Below are 23,691 nucleotides of genomic sequence, written 5' to 3' on the forward strand. Positions count from 1 at the left end.
ACACAGAAAGGCATTTTAGGAAAGCTGCAACCATAATACACTTCATGTCTTCCTATCCACCTCCTCTATAGCCTCTTTACCAACTCTTTTACCACCTCTAGTCTACCCTTTTCTCCTTTGTTTCTCCCTACTCCATTTCCAGTACTGGAACCACAAACCATGTTCAAAACACTCTGCTACTGTTCCTTCCTAAGTTGTATCAATCTGCTCCCCTAGGGTCCCACACACCATCCCTGAAAATTTCCAGACCAAAGTTCACTTCCCTGACCACCAATTCCCAATGTGTGTAGTTTCTTCCATTAGAATGTAAACTCCTACATTGGACTTTTCCTGATTTCCTCAAATTCTAATTCTCTCTCTCCCCCATAGGCCCTTGTATTTAACTGCCTCATATTCATTTATATTTATTTTCTTTATATGCCATATATACTTACATATGTGTTATGGACTCTCTGGCAGTCTAGTGAAACCTAAGGATCCCTTCTCATAATGTAATTTTAAATGCATAAAACAGAATACATAAGATTACAAAGGAAATCAATTATATTGAAATACAGTTATCAGAATTTTTTTAATTCATACACCCCAGGTTAGGAACCCCAGCTAGTCTAAATATCCCAAGTTTCTTCAGCCAATCCTCCTAGGACACTATCTCTAGCTCCCTTACCATCTTGGTCATGCTACAGCCCAGCCTTGTCAATACCCTTCCTAAAATGTGGTCCTCATTACTGAACACAAATTAAGATCTGACTTATCTTCCTGTCTCCTCACTATTATAATACTTGAGAAAGAGACCTGAACCAGTATTCCTTTATTTGATCTCTAAGACAGATCTAAACTGAGCTCTGCCTTCCCAGAGTCAGCTGCGGCCGTTGGGAAAGCCAAGTGTATCTTTAGGGGCCCCAGCTCTTTGCTTTCTCTTTCCCTCCCTCCTCTATTTTAACTGGAATCAAAATCTTAAGCTAAAGAGTTGAAGTCAAACTTTAGGCTTCAGTCACTGAGTAGGAAAGTTGGGGGAAGGGAAAAACGGATTAAGGGCCTTTCGTATTTCTTAAGTTGGGCACTAGCAAGTGCCCCCTCCCTCTCTATTGAATGCTGGTTCTGGATTCTACTCTGTACCATGGGGTGAAAGAAGTGATCTGGCCATAGTCATTCATCTGAAGGATTTGAATGTTTGGGAGAATACTCATAAAATAGGGCATTCAATTCTGGCAGTCCATTGGCTATGTACTATTGTAGGCATTACACATCCCAAGGGAAAAGCACAGGAATTGGGATTCCTGTGTCAGGCTGCTGTCCTTTTCCTCTTGCTCTGGACTATTAGAGCCCTCAACTCCCACTTTGTACAAAGGTTCTGACCTCACCTGTGGAATGACTTACCTCTGTAACATCTTAGCCTGCCACCAGCTGTGCTGCCCCTCACCCATCTCCCAGCACTCAGAGAACACATCCACTTCTTTCCCGCTTCCTGACTCATCAGATCTGGTGTCAGCTGACAGATGACCAGAGACACAAAATGGAATTTCAAGTCGTGGAGGGACATCCTGAGAAAATAGACACAACGACCAAACTGTGATGAGGCAAGACATCGGGACATGTTAGGGGAAGCTTAACTATAGTCTAAACTACAAAACCTGACATTTGACATAGTGGAAAGACTACTGGGGCTGGAGTCAAAAGACGTAGAGTCAAAAAAATTCCAGTTTCAGCTCTGCCACTCACTACTTAGATAAGCAAGTTACATAGCCTTTCTGTATCTACGTGTGAAAAATACAGATATTTGTACAACATGGCCCCAAGGGTTAATGTAAGTATAAATGTACCTAGGGTGGGGCAATGAGGGTGCTATCCCAAAGCACTAAATTTTAGAAGGCACTAACTAGCATTGACACAATTAAGATGTAGGAACAATTGAGTGTAATAAGAATCACTTGTTGAAATAAGAAACTACAATAGCCTTGTTGTGTCATAGGGACCCTTCTCTTGGGGAACGATGTCCAGAGTCTCTTCTTCCTATCTTATTAGTCTTAGAAAGTGATTTGAAGGTGTATTTCATGATATGTCCTAGGACACATTTCTAAGATGCCTGAACCATTATTCGTTATGGTTCTGGTTGTGAGAACTGAATGAGATGATACAAGTAGAAAAGGGGTTTTGTAACCCTAAGGTTTGCAAAATACTTTACAAATATTATCTTAGTTTATTCTCACAACTCTGAGAGGTAGGTGGTATTATTATTTTCATTTTACAAATGAGGAAACTAAGGCAGAGAAAAGCTAAGTGACTTGCTCAGGGTCATGTGGTTACCAAGTGTCTGAGGTTGGATTTCAACTCAGGTCTTGCTGAGTCGAGGTCCAGAGCTCTATTCATTGAGTCGCTTACCTGCCTTTTGTTAAGAGAACTCCCAGTGAGGAAAATCCCTCTATCAATGAAGACTGCCAGTTGTTCTATACCTTTTGGTCTTAAAGAGCTGACTGGGGTACTACTAAGAGATTAAGTGACTTAGCCAGACTCACACAGTTAACATATGTATCAGAGGCAGGACATAAATGAGGTCCTCCTGACTCTGAGGACAGACCTCTAACCACTGTACATACAAACACAAGCCATTATTTTTCTGAACTGTGACATTCACTGAACTCCCCATCCATAGAGGTCATTGGGGCTTGCAAGGGAAGATCTAAGCAAGTCTAGAGTGAGATTTCATCATTTGGTGTATTGCACTAAGGATCAGGGCTCTTTGAGTTAAATTATCTGTTTAATATATGTGGATTGCTCCTAGGTAACATATCTCTCCTTCCCCTGTTGGTTGACCTTGAGAGGAGATAAAGATTTTGTAATCTATCAACCAAAGAATATTTATGGAGCATCTCCTCTGGACTAGACCCCAGGCCAAATCCTATGGGGAATACAAAGACGTGCGTAATTTGCTTTCCATGAAGTTCCCGTGGATTGGCAGAGACAACCTTTCTATATATGAAAAGTGGATAGGAAAAATAATGATAACAGTGATAGCTAGTATTTTATATAATGCTTTAAGGCTTTCAAAGTATTTTACATATCTTAACTCATTTGATCCTCAAAACAACTCTGGGAAGTTGGTGCTAATATAATCCCATTTTATAAAAGGAGAAATTGAGGCACAGATTGGTGATCTACCCAGGGCCACATGGCTAGCAAGGATCTGAGGTAGGATTCCAACTCAAATATTCCTCATTCCTAGTCTGTACTGCTTAGCTGCCCTTTGTAATGATAATAGCTCACATCCTCATTGGCTTTAAGATTTATGAAAGTCTTGAAAGATCTGTCAAAGGTCATCAGTGAACTGATCACCAAAACCAATGACCTTTGTTTAAAAAAAAAATTCAGTTCTCATCTTCCATGAGCTCTCGGCAGCTTTTGGCAACATTGGTCACTACCCCCTTCCTCCTGGGCACCATCTCTTTCCTTGGCTTTAGAAAGAGTGCGAGGACAGCACAAAAGAAGATTGCATCTGTAGGTAGAAGACTCAGGGTCATAGCTGCCTCTACCATTTACTATCCACATCTGATATCCTCATCTTCAACTCTCTGCCAGTTTTCTCAATTGTAAACTGAGGGTGTTAATTAGATGGCCTCTGAGGTCCCTTCCTGCCCTAGATCTTATGACATGACACTCCTGGTTCTTCTCCTGCTTCTCCAATCATCCCTTTTTTGAAGGTTCATCTTCATGCCTCCTCAATGTGGGTATTTCTCAGGGTCCATCCTTGATTTTCTTTTCCTCTTTAAATCTCTCCCTTGGTAATCTCGTTGAATAATGATGATAAGAACATTTGCCCAGGGTCATACACATAGTAAAGGTCTGAGGCAGGATTTGAACCTGGATCTTCCTGACTCCAGGTCCAGCATTCTATCCATTGCATATTGTCTTTGAACATTCCTTCTTCTTCTTCACTTCTCGTAATCAACCAGTACTGGCTGTTAATTTTACCTCTGAGATATTTCTCACTTGGGTCTCTTCTTCTTTAGTCTCCCTGGCCATGACCCTAGTAAAAATTATATTTACCACCTGCCTTCTTACCTCATCAGGTAAGAGAAACTGCTCTCTCTAAAGTTATCAACGATTTTTAATCATCTAATCTAATAACCATATCCTCAAACATCGTTCATTCTTCTTGAACTCTTCTCAGCCTTTGATGTTATCGATCACTGTCTCCTGAATACTCTCTTCCCTCTAGTTTTTTGTGGTACTGTTATATCTTGGTTCTCCTCTTACCTGTTTGACCTCTCTTTCCCGGTCTTCACTGGATCTTTGTCCAGGTCATGCCCACTCACTGTGGATGAACTCCAAGACTCTGTATTGGACACTCTTCTCTTATTCTTGTGTACTATCTCATTTGGTGGTCTCATAGATTCCTAGGGATTCAATCAACTATGCAGATGATTCTCAGACGTATGTATCTAGTCCTAATCTCTCCTGAGTTCTACTGCCTCATCATCAATTACCTTTTGAATATGTCCAAAACAGAACTCATTATCTTTCCCTTTTCCCAACTTCCTTGTCACTATCGATGCTATCACCACCCACCCAGTTACCTAGGTTTGCAACCTCTGTATCATCCTTAATTCCTTGCTTACTTTCATCCCACATGTCCGATCTGTTGTCAATCTTGTCATCTCTCCTTTCACAACATTTTTCACATGTGTCTCCTCCCTACCTGCATGGCTACCGTCCTAACTCGGGTCCTTATCACCTATTACAATAGCCTGGAGGTGATGGGAAGCTACTAGAGTTTACTGAATAGGCAAGTGGGTCAGACCTGTGCTTTAAGAACATCACTTTGGCAGGTGAATGGAGGATGGGCTGGAGTGGGAAGAGGCTTGAGGCAGGAAGACCAACCAAAAGGCTATTGCAGCAAGTGCAATAAGGTGATGAAGACCTGAGTTAGGGTGATGCTGCTCCTTACCCACGACACTCCATGTCTCTTCGTGTTTCTGCATCGGCTGTCCCCCATGCCTGGCATGGTCCTGCTCCTCATCTCTGCATTTTAGCTTCCCTGGATTAAAGACTCAGACTAAGTGTCTCCTCTTGTGGGATGCCCTTCCAGAGGTCCCTTTGGCTGCTAGTGCCTTCCCTCTCTGATTGCCTTTCATCTACATATATGGAATATATTTTCTATGTGGAACATATGTAAGTGTATATATATGCATAGATATATACATATATACGTACATACACATATTCTGTGTAGCTGTGGATAGATACTGGACCTGGTGTCAGGAGATCCCTAGTTCAAAGCCAGCCTCAACAGTGCCTGGAACATAGTAGGTGCTTTCCCCTTGTATGTACATGATCCTCTACAACATTGTCTTCCCTGTTAGAATGATCTGAGTTTCTGCAGGACAGGAATCATGTTTTTGTCTTTCTTTGTATCCCCAGAGCTTAGCCCAGTGCTTGTCTCATATTATGCACTTAATAAATGCTTGTTGACTGATTTCTCGTAACTGTGCACAGTGAAAATGGGAAATAGGAGCAGTTCCTAACACAAGGAATCCACTGTCAGTGTCAGTCAAGGTCAATTATACATACTCCTGTCTGGAAATAAAAGGGTGTGTGGATTCAGTGTGTGTAGAGAGACAGAGGAAGACAGTACAATTTTCACATGTACATATTAATAAATAAATGTATGTGTGTATGTATATGTGTATATATATATAATATATATATATACATATATATATGCACACATGGCCATGAATAGGACTTCACAGATCAGCTATTGGCAAAGTTGGGGTGAATACTTGTTCTCACTTCTTTCCCTGTGCCCTCTCTTAGAACCAAAGCCCTAAGTAGCATTGCCCCCACCCCTCTCTCCACTAGCTTGGCAAAAGGCCTTGCAAAGCTCTCTTCAAACAACTTTTAAAAAGCCGATTCAATTGTGGGGTAGGAGGGTGTTAAAATAGAGAACCTGGGACAGCAGTCCAACGTAGGCAGAGTTCCCAGGACACAACAAGGCTACCACTAAAGGAAGGAATAGGGGAATAATAAGTCACTTATCCAAGGGGTGGCAATGAGGAAAGGGGGGAGGAAGAGCAGCTCCCTGTAGCTTCCTATTTTTACTAATGACTCTTGTTCTCTAGGCCCTAAACTCGGCATTATGAGATGCTAAAGGGATGTAAGTCCCGTTAGGGCTTTCTATTAAATTTTAGCATGTGATTTCAGAGCCCTCACCATTCCATAGAACTGCTTAGAGATATTAAGAAGGCAGAGTTCCATTAAGGAAATAGGAGTATATGGAGTAATCAGGATTATTCCACTAAGTGACAGAAAGGAAAAGAGAGGCAGCCAATAGTGATGGGGGAGAAGCCAGAATCTGGGCTGTCTGGAGCCCTCCATGCTCAGTCCTCTTACCAGAACTCTCCATCCTCATCATCCCGCAGAAGCAGAATCTTCTCCTTTGGACTCAGAAGGTCCCATTTTTTTGACCTGAAGGGGTTGGGGAATGGGGTGGAGGGAAGGAATGAAATGCTATGGGTGATGTGCTCATTAAAAAGCTTTTGGGAAATGGTCCACTGTGCTTGAGGTGGTATCATATAGTGGAAAGGGCTCTAAACTTTGAGTTACAAGATCGGAGTTCGAATTTCAGCTCCATCATTTACTTCCTGTGTGACCTTTTAAAGTCTCTTAAAGCATCTCTTAAAGTCTCATTTGTAAAATGAGGGCATGAGATTATGGGGGTCTTCAAGGTCACTTCTAGCTGACTCTCTGAGCATTCTTGCAGAGATGGCTGGTTAATAATCACCTTAACTTCAAATGCCTTGCTTACTGTCTTGTCTCCTCTGAGCCTCACCACAATCCTGGGAAGTAAATACTAGAGGTATTATGACCTCTTTTTTATACTTGAGGAAACTGAGGCTCAGAGAGTTAAAGACTTGCTCAGGGTCACACAGAAACCAAATGCTGGAGGTGCGATTCAAGCCAGATCTCTGCTCGTTCCAGATCCTTTCTGCTGCACTGACTTGCTTCTCTCTCTTTCTACCACACGGACCCAATTCTTTCTCACTGAGATCAATTGACATGTTACAGTGCAGCACACATACACAGGGGGCCCAAAGGTGGTAGATGCCCTGCTGGACAGAGTACCAGACTTGGAGTTGGGAAGGCCTGAGTTCTAGCCTACCTCAGCCGCTTAGCTGTGTGAGCCCAGGTTAATCGTTTCACCTCTCTGAGCCTTCGTGTTATTTTTCTACAGAATGGAGATAGTAATAGCTTGCCAATAGCTTTTCAAATCTTAAAGCACCATATAAAAATACTAGCTAGCATTTAGACAAGTGCTTTCAGATTTGCACAGTGCTTTCATCTCATCTTATCCCCACAACAACCATGGGAGACAGGAGCTATTATTAGCCTCATTTTACAGATGAGCAAGCTAAGGCAGACAGAAGGTACATAACTTGCCCAGGGTCACACAGCTAGTAAGTGTCTGAGGATGGATTCGAACTCAGGTCTTCCTGACTCCAGACCCAGGGCTCTAAACACTGAGCCACTTAGCTACTTGAGCAATTACCGTAGGCCTTCCCAGAAAGTCTGGATAACCATATATTTAGAAGTCACAGGGACCTTTGAAGTCATCTAACCTAATCACCTCATTTTTTATAGAGAAAGAAGCTAAGGGTCAGAGAGGTTTGCCCAACATCTCAGAGAAGTGACACAGCAGAGGCTAATTATCAATTATCAGTGAGCTTTAGTTCCACTCAAGAGGATGCATTTGTTAGAAATGTTAAAGGGATTAATTTCCAGATAAGAGTTGGACCAGATGGTCTCTGAGGTCTCTCCTTGCAGCTCTGAGATTCTGGGATTCTGGAATCCAGAATAAAAAGGCCAAATGTTCTAGAACTGGAAAGTCAAACTCCTCACTCTTCGGTCATTCTTTGAGTCAGGAAACCCCAGTCTCAGGGAAAAGGAAGTAAGTGACAAGGTTTCACTGCCCTGGGAGAGGCACATGTGGATCTATATGTGCAGATACACACATGTGCACAATACATGTGCACATATATAAACATATGCTCACATGTGTGTATGTGTATGCATGCTTATACAAATAAATATGCATGTGTATATGCATATTGCAATATATAAACACATGTGCACATATACACATCCATATGCATGCACACACTTAATGCTTATGTCTATGCACATATTACACAATGCACACAATGCAGATGCTTGTGCATATGTACATATATATACATATGCATATGCACACATGCATATGCATATATACACACACACAGGTCCATATAGATGTATACATGCATGTGGATATAGTGTACATATACACATGTATATACATGTGTGTTTCTGTATTTACAGGTAAAATCATACAGCTCTTTGCAAGTGATCTAATAGAGAGACCCCCTGACCACCTACTTCTGTCATTCTCCCTCAGGGGCTGGCCCTCAGCCCTCAGCAGGAGCTATATTGTAGGGATGTAACAGCCCAGGTTCCTCCCACTCAGCATTTTCTGGCCCACTCAGGTTCTAGGGGGTGATCTCTCAGAGTCTAGATGCTTTGTGTTCATGCCACGGTAGGTGCTGCCATTTTCTGACTTTTGCCTGTGAGTGATAGAATCATCCTCCATTTTCCCTTTCCCTCGGTGACCAGCTACGCCTCGGTGTCTCCTGTAACCGATAAAGCTCACCTGTCACTCCAGTCTCCTTTCCATTCGACCTTTCCCCAAGGGTTTCTCAGCCTTACTAGGTATTCAGGTCCATTATGGCAAGTCACCTGTACAAAATGAGGAAAAGATGAGTGAATAATCTTATTTATGTAGCGCTTGGAAGTTTATAGAGCATTTTCGCATATATTAGATCATCTAATTTGTACAAATAGCCTTGTGAGTTAGGTAGAGAGAAAGTAAAATGTAAGTATCATGGATTTAGCCAGAAGGAGCCTTCAAGTCCAGCTGGACCACCCCCTCATTTTATAGATGGGAAAACCGAGACCCAGAGAGGAAAACTTGTCCAAGGTCTCCCAGTAGTTAAGCGACAGATCTGGGATTTGAACCCAAGTTCTCTGGCTCCACATCTATCATTTTATTCCCATTAGAACATACTTTTTAATATGACCATTTTCATCTTCATTTTTGAAATGAGGAAATGGAAGCTCGTAGAGGTCATGGGATTTGCCTAAGGTCAAAAATAAATGAGCCGTGACTTGTGATTCCAAATTCTGTACCGTTTCCCTTCCAGCTTCAATCATTTATGACTTTGTGATTCTTTCTACACTAATAAACCTAGCATTTCTATATTGCCTTAAGGTTCTCAAAATGCTTTACAAATACTACCTCATTTTATCTCCACCAGACCCTGGGAGATAGATACAATTATTATCCCCATTTTACAGGTGAAAAAAAACTGAGGCAGATGTTAAGTGATTTTTGCCAGTCACAGAACTAACAAGTATACAAATCAGGATTTGAACTCGGATCTTCCTGACTTCAGTTCCCCTACCCCAGCCACTGTGCCACTTAGCTGACCATATTGTTTCCTGCCAGAATAGGAAAACTGGTAATACCCCCATGCTCTCCAATAGCCTCAAAAATTCTCTAATCTAGCTGGAAATAAGCCCATGGTCCAGTAAAAGAAAACTTTTATGTCAGCAGGGAGCTCTAAGTGCCTGGGTATACTTGGTGTCTACGGATGGACGAGAGATACTGAAATTGAAGGCCAACCGAAGAACAGAGATAATTGGTGTAGTATATGACCAACAGAAAAGGAAGGCAATGGAATGGAGAAATAAGAGCAAAGCTGGTAGTAGGATAAGTTCCAGAAGGGAGACTAGTATTGAAGGATGGTAGCTTAGTAGGAAGGAATTTCAGTAATGGAAAGTTTAAGCTGGTAGGGATAAGGTAGGAAACATCAGAACTTTAGGGAAACTAGGAGACTTTGGAATTATGGGAGATTGAATGACAATAAATTTGAATGAAAGATACTGATTTTGGAGGTGTTGTCAGGAACAGGATAAGGACAAAGAGGCAGAGTAGACTATGGCTAGCTGGGGTCATCCTCAAGAGATGGGTACCCAGATTAGTAAAGTTAATTGGCTCACTGTCAATGAAGCTCTGTCTTGATGCATGAATGGAGGAGGAGGGGGAGGGCTGGACTAGCAGATATCATATTCAGAAGTAGATCTTCAGACAGTTGTTACCTCCAGACAGCATCATGAACGTGCTGAGAATAGTGATATTTTTCCCTACACTGCTCTCTGTCTAGAACAGAAGGACTTTCTTGTCTTAAAATAAAAGAAAGTAGCCAGATAGGAGGAAATGGTCCATCATGGAAGCCACCAGAGACCTGCCAGGCCCCTTGCATACCCGCTTGAAATTTGCTAAATCAGCAAAGAGGCTTCTGTTTGGGGAGAAACTGATTTTTGGGCTGAACCCACAGGTGGGAAAGAGGAGAAAGGCCAAAATAATTTTTCCTACCTTCCTGATTTCAGTGAGAGTATAGGCGTGTCCATCCACCAGTCCATTATCCAGAACCTTTTCCCTCTGCAAAGACAAAAAAAATTAGTCAGTTATCACGTATAGGATGATTACAAGGGATGAGTCCACAAGTTGGGTTGCACCAAATATGTATCTCGTATTTACCTACTTACGTACATATTGTTTTCCCCTTTAAAATATAAGCTCCCTAAGTGCAGGGATAATTTTTACTTTTTGTTTGTGTCCCCATAGCTGGACCCTTAGTGGATCCTCCATAGATTGACTGATTGTTATGAGAGAAGAGGAGTTAAGATTAAATAAGTCCACAGAATCAAGTCTGGGTTGTGGAAGGTCTTGAATGTTAGCCCAAGGATTTTATTCTCATGGGCTTACTCAACCTGGATAGTGAAGCCTTTTCAATTCCTCCTCCCTGTTCAAATTATGTTGTGTTTATTTGTAAATATATAAACATATATGTATATATTTTGTATGTACATAATGTTGTTGTTGCTGTCCTTCATTCTCAAAGAGGATCATGACATGCAAGCGAATTGGTTTTAAGTGAGGGAGGGCTATGCAAAGTCACTAGCCTCACTTTCTCCTCTGGAGCCATCTAGGTCCAGTGGTAAGATATAGATCAGGAGGACCAGAAAAAGGCTCTGGATACGTGGGAGACCTTGGCCTTTTTAAGCTAAGGCATTTAACTGGTCTCAGTTTGACTGAGGCAATGCCCATTCAGTGATTAAGACTAGGCAAGAAATGAGGCAGAGAATGATTTCTTTACTAGTCAAAAATAATCAATCGGAGGGAAAGATCCTCAGAGTTTTGGGCCAAAACAGAAACCACTGCTATTTATATTCACTCTGAGCCAATCAAGGCCCAAACAATGACCAACTGGGGTTTGGCCTGGGGCCTATTGTTGGCCAATCAATGAAAGCCAAAGTGATTTGGGTTTAAGGCATGGTCCTTAAGAAAGAAATCTAACCCCTAAGCCCCAAGATATCTTGCTAGGTTTCAGCAATCAAAATTTACATTCCTTTGAGTAGAGCACCCACAGGCAAGGGTATGATACCCTATGTGGACAAAGGGAAGAGAAAGAAAGAAACAAACAAATAAACAAACAAACAAACAAAGAAGGAAAGAAAGAAAGAAAGAAAGAAAGAAAGAAAGAAAGAAGGAAGAAGGAAGGAAGGAAGGAAGGAAGGAAGGAAGGAAGGAAGGAAGAAAGGAAGGAAGGAAGAAGGAAGGACAGAAAAAAGGAAGGAAGGAAGGGACAGAAAAAAGGAAGGGAAGGGCAGAGAAAAAAAGGAAGTAGGAAGAGAAAAAGAAAAAAGAAGAAAGAAAAAAGAGAGAGAGAGAAAGAAAGAAGAATGAAGGAAGGAGGAAGAAAGGAAAGAAAGAAAGAAAGAAAGAAAGAAAGAAGAAAGGAAGGAAGGAAGGAAGGAAGGAAGGAAGGAAGGGATGGATGAAAGAACGAAGGAGAAGGGAAGGGAGGGAAAAGAAGAAAGGGAGGAGAGAAAGGAGGAAAGCATTTATTATGAGCTTCCTGTGTACAAAGCATTGTACCAAGTGGTAGGAATACCATTGAAAAGATTGAAAAGTAAGATCACCTCTACTCTAAAGGAGCTCACATCCTAGGGAAGACAATACATATGAGGCAAGTCAAATAGAAAAGTCCCAAGGTCCTCAGAGTGCAGCTGCACAGCCAATGCTCATGCCTTTTCTTTAATGTCATGTCCACTCTTAAAATCATATTAGCTTCTGGTAATGACCCCCTCTAGAAATAAATTGCAGAATGGATGTCTAACTGCACTGGTAGTTGGAGTTTCCTCACCTGAAAGTTCTCTCTACTGATAAAATCATAGATATGATGCCCCCATTCCAAATGTGTACATATGGTTCCCCTCCCTCCTGTCCCTGGAGTATAAGCTCACTGAGGCATAGACTGTATTTGTATTGGTATTGTCCATCACATAGCACAGTTCTGGCATATTGGAGATGCTTAATGTGTATTTACTGATTAATGGTATGCGCTTAAGCACTAAAACTTGCAGCAGAATCTACAATGTTAGGGTTTTCTTGTTGTTGAGTTCGTTTTTCAGTCATGTCCAATTTTTCATGACCCCATCTGGGTTTTCTTGGCAAAGATAATGAAGTGGTTTGCTACCTTTCTCCAGCTTGTTGTACAGATGAAGAAACTGAGGCAAACAGGGTTAAGTGACTTGCCTAAGGTCACACCAAGTGTCTGAAGTCATATTTGAACTCAGGTCCTCCTGACTCCAGGGCTGGTGCTCTATCCACTGCACCACAATGGTAGGGTGGAACAGATTCATATGAAAGCTAGAATAGGAGCTATTTTCTGGCATATACCAGCTAGATGGTGCAATAGATAGAAATTTGGATCTGGAGTCAGGAAGACCTGAGTTCAGATTTGACATTGGGTATTTACTAGCTGTGTGACCTTGGGCAAGTCACTTTACTTTGATAACACCTACCTCCCAGGGGTGTTGTGAGAATAAAGTGAGAATGTATTTGTAAAGTGCATCATAAACCTTAAAGTGCTATATAAATAAATACTCGCTTATTATTATTATCCCAAATGCTGCATAAGGCAAGGGCATTAGAGCAGAAGGGAAGTAATTGGAGAGCACAGAGAGTGTGAGCAGGGACACTGCTAGGAAGGGTAGTGTCAGAACAGATCCAAGACCCAAGTCTCACTCCTGAGTGCGTCTGACAGCCAATGAGGGGTCTCTTGGAAGTGACTCTCATGAGGACGTCCCAGAGGTCCGAAGGGGCCTTTGCTAATTGAATTGTAGCTGTGACACCTCCTGTGAAGTCCACAAAGGCTTCTGAAACATGCCCAGTCTGCAGGTCTTCATAGGAACCTGAGAGCCTGCCGAAAGAACAGAATAGGGAAGGATAATTTGTAAGAATTGTCCATCTTATCTGGGTACTCTCCAGAGAGCTCTTCCAGCTTTGTTTTTCTATGATTGCATTCTGTCATCTATTTTTGATTCTCTGGGTATCTGTGTTTGACTCCCTCCTACCAAGAAATGGAAGGGAAAGCATACTCAGAAAAAAAAAAACAAGTCTCCTTTTAAGGGAGAGGAAGAGTGGGGGAAATTATTTCATATAAGCAGGATGTGCAAGTAGAAGATCATATAAACAAGGAGGAAGGGGGTGGTAGGTATGGGTGATACTTGAATCTCACTATCATCTAAAATTGTCAAAGGAGGGAAGAATTCACACACACACACACGATTGGATGCTGAAATATATTTAACTCAACAGGGAAACAGGAGGAAAAGAGAGAAAGGGCGAGAGAAATAATAAGAAAAGGAGATTAAGGGAGTAATTGCACTGAAGCAAAACATAAGTGAAGTGGATCTCAAATGGGGGTTTAAGAGAAAAATGAGAAAGGATAAGTATGTGTGTTTGGGTACGGGGTGACAGAAAGAGGAGAGGGAAAGAGAGCAGAAGCTGATGATATGATGATGTATTTAGAGAACTCTCAAGAGTCAACTACAAAATTAATTGAAACAATTAACACCTTCAGCAAAGTTGCAAGATACAAAATAAGCCTACACAAATCATCAGAATTTCTCTGTGTTACCAACAAAATTCAGCAGGAAGACCTAGAAAGAGACATTTCAATCAAAACAACTAGAGAAAGTACAAATACTTCAGAATCTATCTTCCAGGACACACACAGAGGCTCTATGAATACAATTACAAAACACTCTTTATGTAGTCATTGCTCATGGGTAGGTCAAGCCAATATCATAAAAATGACAATGCTACCTAAATTTATTTACTTATTTGGTGCTACATCAATCCAACTACCAAAGGATTGCTTTATAAAGCTAGAAAAATAATAACAAAATTTATCTGAAGGACTAAAATTTCAAGAATCTCAAGAGAAATAATTTTTTAAATAATAAGAAAAATAACCTCATAGTACCACTACGCTACCAAGCAATAATCATTAAATCAATTTGCTACTGGTTAAAAAACAAGGACATCCATAAGTGGAATGGATTAGGTACACAATATACAGAATTTAAAAACACAGCAGCGTATTATTTGATAATTCCAAATATCCCAGCTACTGAGGCAAGAACTTACCACTCAACAAAACTTTGGGGAATACTTGGAAAGCAGTCTGGCAAAATCCAGGCATAGAATTTATATAGACCAACATCTCACACTATGCCAAAATAAGCTCCAAAGGGGTACAAGATTTAGACATAGAATGACATCATAAACAAATTAGTGGAAAGAAATTAACTCTCAGATCCACGGACAGAGAAAAAGTTCATGACCAAATAAGAGATAGAGTGGTAAGATAGAGATGGAATGTAAAATAAACAATTTTGATTACATAAAATTTAAAAATTCAGTACAGTCAAAGTTAGATATGGAAAAAATCTTGGCGGCAAATTTCTCTGATAAAAATCTAATTTCTAAAATATATAAGGAATTGATTGAAATTTATAAGACTAGCAGCTATTCCTCAATTTTTATATAATCAAAGGATATTAACAGCCAGTTTTCAGAAAAAGAAATCCAAGCTATCAAGAGCCTTTTGGAAAAAAAATACTCTAAATCACTAATTATCAGAGAAATGTAAATTTAAAAGCTCTGAGTCCAGTTCTACTTCACATCGGTCTGGCAAAGCTGATAAAAAAGGAAAATGATAAATGCCAAAGGGTCTGTTGGAAAACAGGTATATCGATGTACTGCTGGTAAAGCTACAAAAACCTTTCCCACCATTTTGGAAAACAATTTGGAGCTATGGCCAAAAAGTTATTAAACTGTACATACTCTTTGACCTAGCAATACTGGGTCTATATTCCAAAGAGATTTTAAAAAAAGGAATGGGACACATATTTGTATACGTGTGTGTGTGTGTGTGTGTGTGTGCGTGTGTATATATATATATATATATATATGTATATGTATATATGTGTATATGCACACACATATGCATACATACATATAGGCATCACATATATATACTCATATATACATATATATTATGTTGAGTGATTTTCAGTCATGTCTGACTCTTTGTGACCCCATTTTGGGGTTTTCTTGCCAAAGATATTGGAGTGATTTGCCATTTCTTTCCCCAGATCATTTGACAGATGAGTAACTGAAGCAAATTGTATGTACTTGCCAGAGTTACACAGCTGATAAGTGTCTGAGGACAGATTTGAACTCATGGAGATGAGTCTTCCTAGCTGTAAGAAATGATGAAAGGGATAGTTTCAGAGAAACGTTGAAAGACTTGTATGAAATGCTAAAGAGTGAAGTGAACAGAACTAATTATACAATAACAGCAGTATAGGAAAGACAAACAACTTTGAAAGACCTAGGAACCCTGATCAAAGCAAGGACCAAGGACAGTTCCAGAGAGCTCAAGATGAAGCTTGCTATCCGCCTCCGGATGGAGGTGGCTAACGATGGAAATGATGGGCTCAGATTCCAGGCTGAGGAATAAATGTTGAACTTAACTAATGCACGGTTTTATTTCTAGACTATACATGTTTGTAGCAGGGGTTTTGTTTTTCTTTTTATCTTAATGGGAAAGAAAGAGGCTGAGAAGAAGGTGGGATGGAGAAAAGGAGGACTTTCATCAAGCAAAGTGAATTTATTTTGAAAAAATACAAGTCCCCTTTAAAACAAACCAACTCCATCTATGACTGTGAGAAATCTAGTGACTGAAGCAGAATTCAGGAGTGCTCATCCAGGGCCTCATCACCCTGAGGAATTGCTTGTTTAAGTCGCTTCTCCGCTCACTGACCTAGTTTTCCTCATATAAAGCTTCCCCACCAGGCTTCTAGGGCAGAGTTTGGAGAATTACAGGGAAAGAAAGACAGAGAAAGCACATAGGGTATAGATCACAGATCATAACAAAACCCAGATCTAGAGCTGGAAGGGACCTCAGAGATTATTTAACTCAACCCCCTTATTTTACAAATGAGAAAACTGAGGCTTCAGGAGGTTGAGTGCTTTGTCCAAGGCCACATAAATAAGAGCCAGAGGCAGGATTTGAATCCACATCTTTTGACCCCAGAGAAAGAATCAGAGACACAGAGACAGAGACACTCAGATGTAAACACATATGCAGAAACACAGAGAAGGGGAAAAGAGTCCACCCACAACCAGACTTATCCCAGAATCCTCCTTTTCTGCTTTCACCATGTTGTCACCCTGTGAAACCTCTGCCTTGGAGTCCCCTTTCTTTACTGCTAACTCCCTCCCAAGGGCCACCATTTTAGGAAGGACTCTGACCATATTTCTCCTTCTTTATCCCTGGACTCTCTCTCTGAAATCCACTTCCTCCTGAATACCGTATTGTGCCCATACAAGTACCATCCTCTGTCCTTCCCGTATTCCATTTGTCTTCCCTTCCCAATTCTCTTTTATGGGTCTGGTAAGAATGTCCCGGAGGGTGGAAGAAATTGTTGTCTTGCTTCCCATTAAAGATCCAGAATGAACTTGTTTGCTTGAATTATGTCCTGAGCACTTAGCACGGTGCCCAACATATAGCAAGAGCTTAATAAATATTCTGTCTATAGCCATTCATCTATCTACCTAGCTAATTATCTATCTATCCATCCACCCATCTTCTTATTTATCTATCCATCTATCCCTGTCCATCCATCTCTCTATCTACTGAGTTTCTAACGCTTCTCTTACTTGGCATAGGCCTTTTCCAGGAGAGCTGCCCAGAACACGTTCTTGCGGGTGGACGAAACAAAGACCAGATGACCAGCCTCATCCACGGGTAGACGGTCATCAACCACAACAGGAATCCATTCACCAAAATGCCAGAACTGGAAAGAGAGCCAGACATACTCAGTGATAATGTGACTGCGGGGATGACGGAGCATCCCAGCTTGTCAAATAAGGCTTCCATCTAAGACACCACCAGGTTGTATTCAGGCCAGACATCTGTAGGGAAGAGCTCCACCTGTCACCTTCTTACAGGTGGGCTCCAGAAGGAGACTTACATGAAAGAGGAAGATGCCGGCGTACTTCTTGGTGAAACTCTGCTTCGGGGGCACCACCCGGGTCAGGATGTCCCAATGGAATGTGAGTGCTTCCAGCGCAGCCAAGAACCAGCAGTTTCCTGGACCAAACCAACACACAATTCACCTTTCTTCACTTTAACAAATATTTGTTAAATGTCTGCTTTGTACAAGGCAATGTAACACAGAGGGAAAAGAATAAGAATTGGTAACATTTATTTAGCACTTACTATTAGCCAGGCACTGTGCTAAGTGTTTCATAATTATTATATCATTAATCCTCACAATTATCCTGGGAGGTAGGTTGTCTTTCAGACTCCAGGCCCAGCACTACTAATAATTAGCCCTAATGAGAGAATAATAATGACTCGCATTTATAAAGTGCTTTAAGTTTTGCAAAGCACTTTACAAATATGATCTCATTCTATCCTCACACCAATCCTGGGAAATAGGTGCAATTATTATCCCTATTTTACAGATGAGTAAACTGAGGCAGATAGAGATTAAGTGACAAGCTAATAGCTGTCTGAGGCTGGATTTGAATTTAAATCTTCCTAACCCTAGGTTCAGTGCTCTATTCACCGCACCACCTAGCGGCCTACAAGAGAATTACATGACAAAGCCTTACCTTCCAAGAGCTTGTCGTCTTATTGGGAATGCAACTAGCAAACAGGAAAATGATACTGATATTCAGACACAGTATATGTCACATTTTTTTACTGGAGCAGTGATTTCATTAGTCACTCTAAGGGACTCCCACTGAGGAAGCTCCTTCTACAAATGCAGGTAAGCACCTCTTCTGCATTGTGTAGTCTTAGCGCCCCAGGCACTGACTTTTCCAGGGTCACACAGCCAGGATATGTCAGAAGCAGGACTGGGACCAAGGCCTTGCTGGCTCTGAGAACAACTTTCAATTCCCTTCCCCCATGTTGACTCTCTTTAAATAAAAATATATCATGAATTAAATGAAACAGCACAAGAAGATCTGATTTAGACAATACTGCAATAGGAAGTCAGGAAGGGGTTGGGGGAAGTTGATGGTGGCTTAATTGTTTTCCTCTCAGAGGGTTAATATGAAGGTCAAATTAAATAATACAGTTGGAAATGTTTTGTGGTTTCCTAAAGGACACCAGTCACTGAGTGGGAATAATCTGTGAATGTTTGCAATGCAAAAGCAAAACATAAATAGATTATAAACTGCTGAGCAGGTGCCAGTCCGCATGGGTAGGAATAGTTTCCTCCCTAGGAGTTCACTACTCCAAGTAATCACAAAAAAGAAAAGCACTCCAGAGCTTCAAGGCAGCCCAATGAAGTGGATGCAGTTCTGGACATGTAGACAGGAAGACTTGTGTTCAAATCCCACCTCTGATAGGTAGCAGGTCACTTAATGCCTCTGAGATGTCTACAGATACTCATAGGAACCATCTAATAGAGATGTTACAAGACTCAAATCAGTTAATATATGTAAAGTGCTTTGCAAATTTAAGGGTGCTATGAAAATCTGTATTTATATAGATAATGAGATCTAAGATTCATTTAAAGCAAATCATTTAAGGGCAGCTAGGTGGTGGGCACATTGGACAGAGCACTGACCCTGGAGTCAGGAGCACCTGAGTTCAAAACCAGCCTCAGACACATACTAGAATTGCCTCAAAAAATACAAATGCATCACACAATTTGTCTGAGCCCCAGTTTTTTCCTTTAAAGAGGAAAGTGGAGATAATGATGCTTGTACTACCTACCTCTTAGTCTCATCATAGGGAGAGTGCTTTGCAAACTTTAAAGGAAATTGTCATAAATGCAAGCTTTTAATATTCATCAGAGAGGTTAATTTGGATAGTACAAGTAAGAAAAAACAATGACCTGAACCAGGATGCTGGCAGTGAGAATGGAGCAAAAGTGATGGATATAAAATATTGTAAATGAGGAATCGGCAGGACTTGCCAACTGACTGGAAGTTAGGAGGGGAAGAGAGGGGGAAAGTCTTAGGTGATCCCAAAATGTCAAGCCTTGGTAGCTCAGAGAGTGTCATGACCAGCAAAAAATCAATTTGTATGAAGAGAAGACAAGTTTGTGTTTCAACATGTTGAGTCTGTGGACCATCCAGATGGCAATGTCTGGCAGGTTTGACGTTCAGGAGACAGATCAGAGCCTGAGATGCAGCTTAGGCAGTCCCACTGATGTAGCTAGGAGAGTGTTATGAGGGATTTCTAAGGGGAATGAGGAAAAAAGATCAATGGATAGACAGTGGCCTGAGCCTTAGGGCATGCAGACATTTAGCCAGGCTAGAGGGGGCAAAGTCATCTAAAGGAAATAGAACCCCTGTTTAACGTCCCCAGTTTCTTCCTGGTTCCCAAACTTTTCAATACATCCCTGCTGGTTCCTTGAGAAGAAAAAGATGGAGAGGAAGATTGGAAGCAAGAGAAGGGGGGAAAGAGAGCAGAAGTGGACTCACCTACTACTCCCTGGCACAGGCCCAGTCTTCCTACTTTGGTTGAATAGAACACAGGGTTGTCATGAAGCTCCTGGGAGAACAGACAGGAAACCATCACATACCAGAAGCTCCTTTGCAGCCCTCTTATAACTAGTACAAGTCAGAAGCTTGATATCAGATCTGGACTCTCAGGAGCTCTGGAGGCAATAGAGTGTCATGGAAAGCACACAACTGGGGGTCAGTTGATTTGGGTTCAAATCCTGGGTTTGCACTTACTACCAGTGCAGTCTTGATGCCTTTCTTTTCTGAGCCTCAGTTTCCTCATCTGTAAAAATGGGAGAGGAGATCTCTAAAGTTTCTTCTAGTTCTAAAATTCTGTGACACCGTAATCTTCTCATATTGGCCCTGGAAATTCATTTCCCTGGAGGTTCAGGCAACAACAGAAGCATTTCTGAAATGTATGGTCTTTCCCTCTCCTTGCTCTGAATGATCTACACTATCTTCTTACTCCTCCCTGACTATTTCAGCAAGTTCTGGACCGTGGGGTGGGCCTTTTTGCACAAGGGTTAGACTAAGTGGCCTCTGAGATTCCTATAATTCTCAAGTCCTGTGATTCTGAGATGGAGCATACATCAAGGTGATAGTCAACTCTTATTCATTCACCAAACTATTTTCAAGGATTTGAAGGACTGTCAGGTGAAAGAAGGATTATTATTACACTTGGTTCTGTTTGGTTGCCTGGAAGCAATGGATGAAAGCTGCCAAGAGACAGATGTCATGTAGTGAAAAAAAATTCCTGATAGGTATAGCTATAGCCAAGTGGGAGGGTAGCCTTAGAAAATAGTAGGCTCCCCTTTGCTGGAGGTCTTCAAGCAGAAGTTAATGGTTACTTGCCTCTGACATTTACTAACTCTATGACCATGGGCAAGCTAATTAACTTTTCTCAGCCTCAGTTCTCTTATCTGTGAAAGTGGGATAATAATAGCTATAGCATTCACCTCTTAATATTGTTGTCAGGCTCAAATGAGATAATACACGGAGCACATTTGGCAAAGAAGAGGAAGCTTGGTGTGATGGCTTGTTTTGGTCTTGGATTTAGGAACACCTGAGTTCAAATGCTATCCCTGACACTTACTAGCTATACAACCCCGGGCAAGTCATTTAAGCTCTCTCAGCCTCAGTTTCCTCATCTATAAAATGAGGAGAATAAAAACTCACAGCATTGTCATGACTGTGAAATGAGATAGTATAAATAATATACCTTGTAAGCCTTTAAGGACTATATAATTATTACTTATTATTTAAATAATTAATTAACAATATTGACCAAATTATTAAATTAAATAATTATTTGTTATTAATTTATTATTATATTTACATATTTAAACCAATATATATTTGAGCCCAAATCATATATTTGTATATAATTTAATATATTAACAATTACTAATTATTTATTAATTAAATTAATGATTATAAATTGTTATCTATTAAACTGTGATCACATATGCCAATTTCTATTGTGACTTATACAATGTTAAGATTTACAAATGTGCTTCTCAGAACTAAGCGAAATAAGTAATGTATGTATTATCTCCTTAGTTATAGATGAGGAAATTGAGGCTTCAAAAAATTTAGTGACTTTCCTGAGATGCTACAAAGAAAATTCAGCCCCAGGTCATCTGACACTAAAGCTAGTTCTTTTTTTCTGTCTCTAATGTTGTTTCTAAGGAAGACTGGAAAGTGAAATTTCCTAAGCTTCTCCAGAGAAAGGTCCTGGATAGATAAGGAGTTCCTTTTGAAAAGATCTGTCCTTCTTTCAGGAAGTCAGGCAGTCACTCACAGTAGGTCTCTTCCACTGCAGGGTTGGGGGCAGCTTCTGCAGCAGAGACCCTCTGCCTATGGAGCTCATGTCAGCTGGAAAGTTGTCATCCTCAAAGAGGCAATTGTTCCTCAGGCATGTTTCCAGCAAGGTGTCATAGTCTTGGTGTGGCTGCTGATAGGGCCTTCCAAAGGATTCCCTCCTGAAAGAGGGATAAGGGGGCCTGGCAGGCCTTTTCCCCTTCAGGAACGAGCACAAAGAAGACATGGCTGGCTAGACTGAGAGAGTTGTTTCTGACAGTTGGTGATCCACAAGGAAACTTGTGATCTGTACCTGAAATGAATTGTTAAAGGTCAGTTTGGTTTTTTAGAATTGTAACTTTTCAGCATGGTAGAGAAAAATGAAAGCAAGCCTTTGAGTCAGGAAGGCCTGGATTCAAGTCCAGCCTCTCACAAATTCTGGCTGTGAGGCCATTGGCAAGTCAACCTCTTGGTGCCCCAGACATGTCTAAGTTAAGTAATTAGTGACCCATCAGCATTGTGGATGGAGCTACCATACTAGAAGTTCCCTAACCTAATGAAATCACAAATTCAGATTTACTCTCACAAATAATATTTTTTTCCACATTTTTTTCAGGAGAAAAAGGGAGTGATGGCTTGAGGACAGAAAAGGCTATTTTAAAAGTGAATGAATGACTTGAAACCTTATCAGTCAGAGGTCTTGATTTCACACCTTGATAGTGACACAATCCTTGACTTGATTAAATAATAATGGAGTTCCTGTCAGATGGCTGACATGACATAGAGGAGGGCAGTATGATCAGAGAACGCTCTCAAACTAAAGGGTTGTAGAATTATTGGATTGCCAAAGCTAGGCTCCCTTACATACAGGATCATAGATTTAGAGCTGAAAGGAAACTTGTGGGATTGTTGACTTTATTCAAGTCATTTCAGTTGTGTCTAACTCTCCATGAGCCCAATTGGGGTTCTTTCAGCTAAGATACTGGAGTGGTTTGCCATTTCCTTCTCCAGCTCATTTTCCAGATGAGGAAACTGAGACAAACAGGGTTAAGAGACTTGCCCGGGGTCACACAGCTAGTAAGTGTCTGAAGCCAGATTTGAACTCAGGAAGAGGAGTCTTCCTGACTCCAACCTTGCACTCTATCCACTTTGTCAGCTAGGGGCCACAAAGGAAAACTTAAGGCTCTTTAATCCATTCCCTTCATTTTTCAGATGAGGAAACCGAGGCCAATAAAAGTTAAGTGACTTGCCCAAGGTTATAAAGGTAGAAAGCGGTAGAGACAATTTTAAACCTAGCTCTTTTGACTCCAGACCTAGTACTCTTACCAGTATACCAGACTGCCCATAAAATAACCTTTCAAAATGGAAAGGCCCTCCTCTATTGCTCTATGATTCCAAAGTGAGGGGGGTCACTGTCCTTTTAGGTGCAGGGGGCAGGAAAACCAGTGCTGGAGCTCTTTTTTAGTTGGTTTGAGGCCAGGCCTACCTAGGAATTATCATTGAGCAATAGTTGGTATAGCTTAGGTCTCTGATGAAGAATGAATATCCTCTGGTCCTCTCACTTGCTGTCCTTCCCCTCCCAGTGTGTTTCTGACTCTAAAGATTTTATAACCATGACTCAAATGCCTTCTCACCCTGGAACTTCCCTCAGGCCTAGGGCTTTGACACCCTGGAATTTCTTCCCACTATTCTTGCCCCCCATTTGCCCTTTGATGAGTTCCTTCCAGGGCCTCCATTTTGTAGACAAGGAGAGGTCCAGGTCAGCCACTTTTTGTTCTCTTCCCAGCTACAGCTTCTAACCCTCCTGGCTCTGGATTTCACCCCCAGTGGGAATACCTTCTTTATACCCTCTATCTTGGATTTCACCCCTAGTGAGAATACTTTCTCTATCCCCTCTATCTTTTTAGCTC

The 23,691-nt window shown here is 41.1% G+C and overlaps 1 protein-coding gene across 1 annotated transcript in view; it reads right to left on the reverse strand.

Moving 5' to 3' along the window:
• The window catches only part of CAPN14 (calpain 14), a 47,238-nt gene extending 23,755 nt beyond the window's left edge, over positions 1-23,483 (reverse strand). Inside the window, exons 1-10 of the mRNA XM_036749924.1 lie at positions 23,416-23,483; positions 21,783-21,963; positions 19,961-20,030; positions 17,488-17,606; positions 17,174-17,310; positions 13,187-13,361; positions 10,469-10,534; positions 8,684-8,769; positions 6,391-6,465; positions 1,381-1,544 (exon numbers count right to left, since the gene is read on the reverse strand). Coding sequence (XP_036605819.1) covers positions 1,381-1,544; positions 6,391-6,465; positions 8,684-8,769; positions 10,469-10,534; positions 13,187-13,361; positions 17,174-17,310; positions 17,488-17,606; positions 19,961-20,030; positions 21,783-21,963; positions 23,416-23,483 — 1,141 coding nt within the window. The remainder of the gene's footprint in view (positions 1-1,380; positions 1,545-6,390; positions 6,466-8,683; positions 8,770-10,468; positions 10,535-13,186; positions 13,362-17,173; positions 17,311-17,487; positions 17,607-19,960; positions 20,031-21,782; positions 21,964-23,415) is intronic.
• Between the last annotated feature and the right edge of the window lie 208 nt (positions 23,484-23,691).

This window comes from Trichosurus vulpecula, chromosome 3 (assembly GCF_011100635.1).
Source record: "Trichosurus vulpecula isolate mTriVul1 chromosome 3, mTriVul1.pri, whole genome shotgun sequence".
Taxonomy (NCBI): domain Eukaryota; kingdom Metazoa; phylum Chordata; class Mammalia; order Diprotodontia; family Phalangeridae; genus Trichosurus; species Trichosurus vulpecula.